The sequence below is a fragment of the Alosa pseudoharengus genome, unplaced genomic scaffold (genome assembly GCF_046254945.1).
Source record: "Alosa pseudoharengus isolate Yale_2024_CS ecotype anadromous, Long Island Sound unplaced genomic scaffold, YU_APseudo_1.1 YU_APseudo_1.1_scf_15, whole genome shotgun sequence".
Taxonomy (NCBI): Eukaryota; Metazoa; Chordata; class Actinopteri; order Clupeiformes; family Clupeidae; genus Alosa; species Alosa pseudoharengus.
In genome coordinates this window covers 35,350,271-35,359,305 of record NW_027468620.1, presented here as the reverse complement: position 1 = coordinate 35,359,305, position 9,035 = coordinate 35,350,271, and the positions used below count along the sequence as shown (strand labels likewise).

At 39.8% G+C, this 9,035-nt stretch overlaps 1 protein-coding gene across 1 annotated transcript in view; it reads left to right on the top strand.

Annotated features, from left to right (window-relative positions):
- Positions 1 to 9,035, top strand: part of sorcs3b (sortilin related VPS10 domain containing receptor 3b) — a 95,274-nt gene that overhangs the window by 41,313 nt on the left and 44,926 nt on the right. The window contains exons 21-22 of the mRNA XM_076285243.1: positions 1,755 to 1,888; positions 8,552 to 8,675. Of these exons, the coding sequence (XP_076141358.1) occupies positions 1,755 to 1,888; positions 8,552 to 8,675 (258 nt within the window). The remainder of the gene's footprint in view (positions 1 to 1,754; positions 1,889 to 8,551; positions 8,676 to 9,035) is intronic.

The following is a 9,035-nucleotide window of genomic DNA, read 5'->3' as shown; positions in this document are numbered from 1 at the left end:
CTGCTCTACGAGTTTGGAGATGCTTTTGACATCCGATCCAGTGATCTTCCTGCCCATTTTAGTCACCTTGTCCAGCATGTTCCTATTCTGGACTGAAACACTCTCCCCTCAACACTGGATGGCAAAAGTAACCACCCTCTGAATGAAAGTTAAATAAAACAATGTCAGTGTTGTTGTGTCTGCATTATAACTTTGTAGTTTCCTTAAAAAAGAGAGCCGTGTTGCTGTGCTTTAGTGGATCTTGCTAGTGCATTAGCAGCCCAGGTGAGTTTGGAATCAATACCCAGTGCCCAGACCCCTCAGCAGTCTCAACATGTTTCTTGAATAGTAACAGGTTGCAGTGGATGGGCCTTTTTCTAAAATCAATCACCATTTCTTTTGGTTTTGAAATGCTTAAAACGAATGAATTTTGATTGCACCATTCCTGGAAGTGGTCAACCTCAGTCCTGTTCATTATCTGTTAAGATGACCTAGTAAGGTAGCATCAGCTGCAAACTTAATCAGTGAGCATTTACATGTATTCATTTAGCAGACACTTGTCATCCAAAGTGACATGCATATGTCAATTCTGTTACAAGGGACTACATTGTCCCTGGAGTAACGTGGGGTTAAGTGCCTTGCTCAAGGGCACAGAGGTGGAATCCGGGAATTAAACCCACAAATTTTCAGGCTACTGCATGCTAGCCCAGCTTCTTAACCCCTACGCTACTACTGCCCCCATGAGCAATTGGAATGGTGGTTGACACAGTCATTAGTATATAAAATAAATTACAGTGGTGATAAAACCCATCCTGGTGGCACACCGGTGTTTGTTATAATGGTTCTTGCCTGACTCTGACCCGCACTCACATACTGTTGTCTGCCTGTTTAAAGGTGCCATGTGTAATATCCACCAAAAAATCAATTCATACTCCACATTCCATAAAAGATGGGGGCAGTATACCTCCAGAAAGTGAGTTGGTCTACCCTAGAGTAACAACCGAGAAACGTGTATTGCAGTTTGGCTGGCGGTTATGTTGCCCGCATACCGCCTCCCATGGCCGAAGCTGGTATTATGACACCTGTCGGGCTGTGGCTAGTAATTTAGCATGCTAATTCTGGTTGATATCTCTGCAGCACTATACCTTGCCATTTTTTTTAATGACATCATCGCCCTTATTTCTTCTCATTCTTTTGATGCGTGTAGCTCATTTTTTGGATATTTTTACCTCAATTGTTACAAATGGCACCTTTAAATTAAGTCCTGGATCCACTGTACAAGAGTGTGGTTTACTCTGGATGGTGTTGAAAGCTGAAGAGAAGTCGTTGTATACCTTACCTTACCTGAAAATCTTGTACAAACTGTCTGGCAAGGTGTCATTGGCTAAAATCTTGCATTTCAGGAAGTGTGTAGGAAGTTGGCTGCAGCACCATGTAAGGGGCATTCCAGAGAAAAAGTTCCACACGCACTCGTACCCATTTTTACCACAACTAGAAGCTGCCTTTAGATTTGACCTTATAATGTATGGGCCAAGTGAAATAAAATGATGAATTATTTCATTAAATGGAAAATGTTTTCCCATTAGTGTGTTCCCATGACCCCACAAAGTAAGAAAGTTGAGAGCATTTATAATTCCATTACACATACATACACGCATACCCTTTCATTAGACACACACACACACACACACAAATATGCTCTTCCATTACACACACTCACATCATGGACATACTTAACATTTATTGATGTGAGTATTGTGTGTGTGTGTGTCTAGCCCCTGTGGAGCAGGTGATCTTGTCCACCCCCCGTGTCCTGTTGCTAGGGCAACAAACAAATCTCTCAGCCCTGGTGCTACCTGACACACCTAAAACTGCCGTCTACTACTGGTGGATTGACAACAGTACGGAGGTAACACACATACACACACACATATACACACACACACACCTAAAACTGCCGTCTACTACTGGTGGATTGACAACAGTACGGAGGTAACACACATATACATACACACATATACACACATACACCTAAAACTGCCGTATACTACTGGTGGATTGACAACAGTACGGAGGTAACACACATATACATACACACATATACACACATACACCTAAAACTGCCGTATACTACTGGTGGATTGACAACAGTACGGAGGTAACACACATACACACACACACACACATACCTAAAACTGCCGTCTACTACTGGTGGATTGACAACAGTACGGAGGTAACACACATATACACACACACATATACACACACACACACCTAAAACTGCCGTCTACTACTGGTGGATTGACAACAGTACGGAGGTAACACACATATACACACACACATATACACACATACACCTAAAACTGCCGTATACTACTGGTGGATTGACAACAGTACGGAGGTAACACACATACACATACATATACACACACTTAAAACTGAATTGTGGGTCCGTTGCGTCGCGTTGCTCCTGTCGCTCACGTTGAGCACTGTTGCTGCACCGACGGACGGCACCAGCCAATCAAATTACGAACAAGCAAACAACAGACAGCACCAGCCAATCAAATTACGTTTATACCTTAAGTCATTTGCATAGCTACCGTCGGGAACACCCACTGGCATGCGTTGACGGAATGCAACTGTGTGTGGGAGCCGTTAGGGTTTCAGTATGTTAGATCCTTATGCTTCTCATATATCAGAAGACTTTTAACAGATTCGGAAGACAGTTTCATACCCTCAGTCATCTAAAGACAAGTCACAGATTTTATCAGTCACAACCTATTCATACATTTAGCAAAGACTGGGAATCTTGCAGGGTCACTATTTACATTACCGCAACTAGAAGCTGTCTTTAGATTTGACCTCATACACAGTTACTTTGTTGTATTGAATAAAATAACATTTTATTTTTAATAACTGACATTATTTTGTTGTATTTGTGTTTGTGGAATATTTCAGCCACCACTGTAGGCCTACCGCAGCGGTTACATTGTTGTTAGTGAAGGTAACAGTAACTCTAAATTAGTAATCAGGGCTGTCAATCGATTAAAAAAAATTATCTAATTAATTACATACTCTGTGAATAATTAATCTAAATTAATCGCATATATAATTTTTGCTGTGAAAGTATTTTAAATATTTAAATTCAAATGAATCATTGAATAATCAGCATTAGTGACATTCAAAAACTCTTTTATTATTATTTTCACTGTTCAAATAATTGCCATAATAATCTATGATATGACCTAATATGCTGAGGAAATAAATTCAAATGTGCTTCGGGAAGAAGTTTTTTTTTCACATACAAGGCATTTCAGGCCACAAATATAACCTAGGGGACACAATGAAAATTAATTAACACTCCCCTCAAAGTCAACACTTATTTCTTTGCATTGATGTGCGACTATAGAGTTGATGAACTCCGGTGATATGCAAATTCCTTGCTGCAGACATTGCAGAGGACTTTATTTTCAACACTTTATTTTTTATCAACACCATCAGGCCATTTTTTAAAAGTAAAATCCTTCATTTTATAGTCTAATTTTTACTGACTAGAACGGCTCGGGGTCAAAGGTCATACGGAATCGATTAATCTGCACAAATTTTTTTAATCAGTTATTTTTTCTCAAATTAATTAATCGAAATTAATCAGTTATTTTGACAGCCCTATTAGTAATATATGAAATCTCTGATAACAGATCAACAGCAATGAAATCTGTGCTTTGTGTGATAATGGGAGGTAGATGTTTGATATTTGTACTGCTAGGTCCATACGATTTCCAGTGAATACAAACATGATTCAAACACTGTTCAAGTGAATTAAATATGTGTAATCGGTCGCATATGTAACTCTTCCCAACTTATACTTTGTTAAATTTAACGTTTCCACCATTTTAATTAGATGATTATATTAGATGTAAAATCTAAGTCATAACTTGTCTTACAATAAAGTGTTATATTGGAACTATTTGCATGGCGCAACCTATGGCAAGCCGATTGAGCATTTATTCTGATGTCTTGATATCAGGCATAATTGTCATGTACATGTAAGCCATTTTTGTTAACTAGTTAACTAGTGAGCCATGTTTGTGTGAACTAGTTAACTAGTGAGGGCCAAAATATGCACACTAGTTAACTAGTGGGAGCCAAAAGGCTCACTAGTTAACTAGTTAACACATTTTAGCTTCACTAGTTAACTAGTGAGTGCCAGAAATGTCTACTAGTTAACTAGTAAAGGCCAAAATGCATACCAGTCAGCTAGTTGAAGGCTTTTGGGTCTCACTAGTTAACTAGTGACAGCCAAAAATGTGCACATGTTTACTAGTGAAGGCAAAACACATCACTAGTTAACTAGTTGCAGTAGGTCAATGTCACTAGTTAACTAGTGAACCACAAATGGCTTACTAGCTAGCTAGGTGATGGCAGTAGGCTCACTAGTTAACTAGTTGATGCATCATTTGTCCAAACTAGTTAACTAGTGAGGTCATAAATGTATACTAGTAAACTAGTTCAAGACAAAATTCACACTAGTCAACTAGTGGCGCAGAATTCAAATTAGGAGGCGGAGAATTCTGGAAATTGAGGCTTTCTATTGGCTCCCTATGTCCAAATAGAACATGACAACCAATCACAGTGCAGAATTTCACGAAATCCCACCCACAACATTTGCATGTGGCACACAAGTTAACATGCTGGCCAAAGGAACTCTAGCTAGTAAACTAGTGGCTTCAGTGTGACACTTACATGTAAACTAGTGAAGGCAGAACTGCTCACTAGTTAACTAGTGAAGACACAAATGCCCACTAGTTAACTAGTGAGGTCTAAAAAGTGTCACTAGTTTACTGGTGTGCACCAAAACACCCACTAGTGAACTAGTTATGGCAATTTCCCTTCGACTAGTTAACTAGTGAGGTGCAAAAAGTGTCACTAGTTTACTAGTGTGCCCCAAAATGCCCACTAGTTAACTAGTGAAGGCCATTGCAGCCCCACTAGTTAACTAGTGAGATGCCAAACCACTCACTTGTTAACATGTAAAGGCCAAAATGCCCACTAGTTTACTAGTGAGGGTGTTGTGGGCCTTACTAGTTAACTAGTGGCATGCATATTTTGTTCACTAGTTAACTAGTTACACCTAAAAACACAAACAAGCTGACCGTTTTTGTCTACTAGTTAACTAGTGGAACAATTGAAGTCTCACTAGTTTGCATGTGTGGCAGTAAAGCAGCTCACTAGTTAACTAGTGCGCACAAGACACACACTAGTGGCTGTTTTGGAGCTATCTAGTTCACTAGTAATGCAAAAGGTACTCTTACTAGTTAACTAGTGACACATTGGCCTTCACTAGTTAACTAGTTGACATGTTTGGCTTTACTAGTTTACTAGTAATGGAACAGGACATGCTCACTAGTTAACTAGTGAGCATATCTGCATTATTAATGCCTTTCACTAGCTTATAGAGGGCATTTTGAGCCTTACATGTTAGCTAGTGAGGACAAAACACTGTCCATAATGAACTAGCAGGAGAAAAATGCCATTCACACTAATAAACTAGTGGAATTTGAATAAATACACAAACGGCTGGCATTTTGTGCAACTAGTTAACTAGTGGGACGTAACATTGTCCCACTAGTTAACTAGTGTGCAATGTCGCACTTCCATGCAAATGAAGAAGGCGGAACAAGGATTTTGATTGGTCCATTTAGGATTCAGAAACCTAGAAAACATGGCTGACTTCGTCCAGGCTGTTCTAAGAGCAAACTTTTATAAACTAAGATCGTTTGAGCATAAAAATATGTTTTGATAATATGTCTAGTGACAAAGTTGTGGTGTATTGCTGTAATCTTCGTTCAGTTAATGTCTACAATCTTTAGTTTTTCAGTTATTAGTCTGAAAATCGCGATAAAACTGGAGGCATTTGTATATGGTTGCCTAGCAACAAAACGTTTCAGTAACATGAACATTGATGATAGCATTGCTGATGTGGCAAGACTAGCTCAAGTGGTTAAGCAGCAGGACATCATGTGGGAGACCAGGGTTCAATTCCTTAGAAGTGCATTAAGTTTTTTTCTTGAGCTTTTAATTACTTTTGAAACCATGTGCAGTTAATGTGTGCAGTTAATGTGTACAATCTTTTGTTTTTCAGTTATTAATCAGAAAAGCGTGACTGAATGGATACATTTATGTCTGTGGTTGCCTAGCAACAATAAACAAAGAATAATATTAAAATCAATCCCTTGAATCTTTGGTGTGGATCACTAAGAGCTCACTTGTTAAAGCATGGGGTTTCCCTGTTATTATTAAAAACCATTTTGACAGAATATGAGATACTGCATACTGCAGGCTCTGCTTTACTATCTATACTGATGCACCGTTGCAGAGCAGTGTGTCACTTTAGCCACAAGGGGCACCCATCAGGACCTGATCGCAAGGCTATGAACAGTAAATTTACATTTAGACTGGGTGGGATTCTTGCATAATACCCAATAGGAGTCTTCTACCCACCCTCTCATTAGAATTTGCATAATAGCCGTTTCAGGCACTAGTTAACTAGTGAGCTGCTTCACTGCCACACATGCAAACTAGTGAGACTTCAATTGTTCCACTAGTTAACTAGTGGACAAAAACGGTCAGCTTGTTTGTGTTTTTAGGTGTAACTAGTTAACTAGTAAACAAAATATGCATGCCACTAGTTAACTAGTAAGGCCCACAACACCCTCACTAGTAAACTAGTGGGTATTTTGGCCTTTACATGTTAACAAGTGACCATTTTGGCATCTCACTAGTTAACTAGTGGGGCTGAAATGGCCTTCACTAGTTAACTAGTGGGCATTTTGGGGCACACTAGTAAACTAGTGACACTTTTTGCACCTCACTAGTTAACTAGTCGAATGGAAATTGCCATCACTAGTTCACTAGTGGGTGTTTTGGTGCACACTAGTAAACTAGTGACACTTTTTAGACCTCACTAGTTAACTAGTGGGCATTTGTGTCTTCACTAGTTAACTAGTGAGCAGTTCTGCCTTCACTAGTTTACATGTAAGTGTCACATTGAAGCCACTAGTTTACTAGTTAAAGTACCTTTGGCCAGCATGTTAACTTCTGTGCCACATGCACATGTTGTGGGTGGGATTTTGTGAAATTCTGCGCTGTGATTGGTTTTCATGTTCTATTTGGACATAGGGAGCCAATAGAAAGCCTCAATTTCCAGAGTTCTCCGCCTCCTAATTTTAATTCTGCACCACTAGCTGACTAGTGTGAATTTAGGCTTCAACTAGTTTACTAGTATACATTTATGACCTCACTGGTTAACTAGTTTGGACAAAGGATGCATCAACTAGTTAACTAGTGAGCCTGCTGCCATCACCTAGCTAGCTAGTAAGCCATTTATGGTTCACTAGTTAACTAGTGACATTGACCTACTCCAACTAGTTAACTAGTGAGGAGTTTTGCCTTCACTAGTAAACGTGTGCACATTTTTGGCTGTCACTAGTTAACTAGTGAGACCCAAAAGCCTTCAACTAGCTGACTGGTATGCATTTTGGCCTTTACTAGTTAACTAGTGGACATTTCTGGCTCTCACTAGTTAACTAGTGAAGCTAATATGTGTTCACTAGTTAACTAGTGGGCATTTATGCTGTCACTAGTTAACTAGTGTGCACAAACATGGCTCACTAGTTAACTAGTTGACAAAAATGGCTTGCATGTTGGCCTGATATCAAGATATCAGAATAAATGCCCAAGCGGCTGGCCAAATTACATAGAAGTTAACAAGTGGGAATTTGTCATTCAGTAGTCAGCTTGTTAAAATTTTTGTACCTTACTAGTTGACTAGTAAAATATAGAAGTCTTTAAACTAGTTAACTAGTGCACATTTCAGTGTCCACTAGTTAACTAGTGAACATGCTGAGCATGACTAGTTAACTAGTAAGATATGAAACATATGAACTAGTTAACTAGAGAGAATTTGGGCCTTACTAGTTAACTAGTGAGCATTTTGGCTGTCACTAGTTAACTAGTTCACACAGAAATGGCTCACTAGTTAACTAGTGGACAGAAATGGCTTGCATGTACATGACAATTATGCCTGATATCAAGATATCTGAATAAATGCTCAATCGGCTTGCCATAAACCTGCTTGAGTAACTCGCAATTTTCGAAGCTCGTAAACTACAACGTCGTGCCAATTTACGTTGGAACTAAGCTAAGACGAAACTTACGTTCAACTGATGCAACGTCTGCTGATGAGCTGTTTCCTAAATGTTTATATTTGTTTTCATACGGGATGCTTATTGAGCAAGCACAGTGTATGAAAACTATTGTAAGTATTGGAACATAAAGCATTACACTGTTATTCAGGTTTCCTCACGGCCACTAACGGGCTTTACCTCTGTTTGTGTGTGTGTCTTTCTATTTGTGTTTACATTTTATTTTGTGTGTATGTTTGTGTATCTATGTGTGCATGTGTGTCTTTTTTGTTTATCTATATGTCGTGTTTGTGTGTGTGTGTGTGTGCGTGTGTGTTTTGAGTATCTTTATGTCATGTTTGTGTGTGTGTGTGTGTGTGTGTTTATAGCCTGTGGTGACTCTTGAAGGATGGCTGTTCATCAGGTTCCATCGGCTGGGTCTGGCTCATGTCAGCCTGCAGGTGTCGTCAGAGGGTGTGGTCCGCCAAGACAGCTCAGTCATCAGAGTGACAGGTGTGTGTGTGTGTGTGTGTCCCTGTGTGAGTGTGTGTGTTGGTTTGTGTGTTTGTCTGCACGTGAGTGTGCATTTGTGATAGAGGTGTTCTGCTCCGTGCTGCTGACCTTCCCCTAATCTGTGTGTGTGTGTGTGTGTGTGTGTGTGTGTGTGTGTGTGTGTGTGTGCATGCGTGTCTGTGTGTGTGTGTGTGTGTGTGTGTGCATGCGTGTCTGTGTGTGTGTGTGTGTGTGTGTGTGTGTGCATGCGTGTCTGTGTGTGTGTGTGTGTGTGTGTGCATGCGTGTCTGTGTGTGTGTGTGTGTGTGTGTGTGTGTGTGTGTGTGTGTGTGCATGCTTGTCTGTGTGTGCATGCGTGTC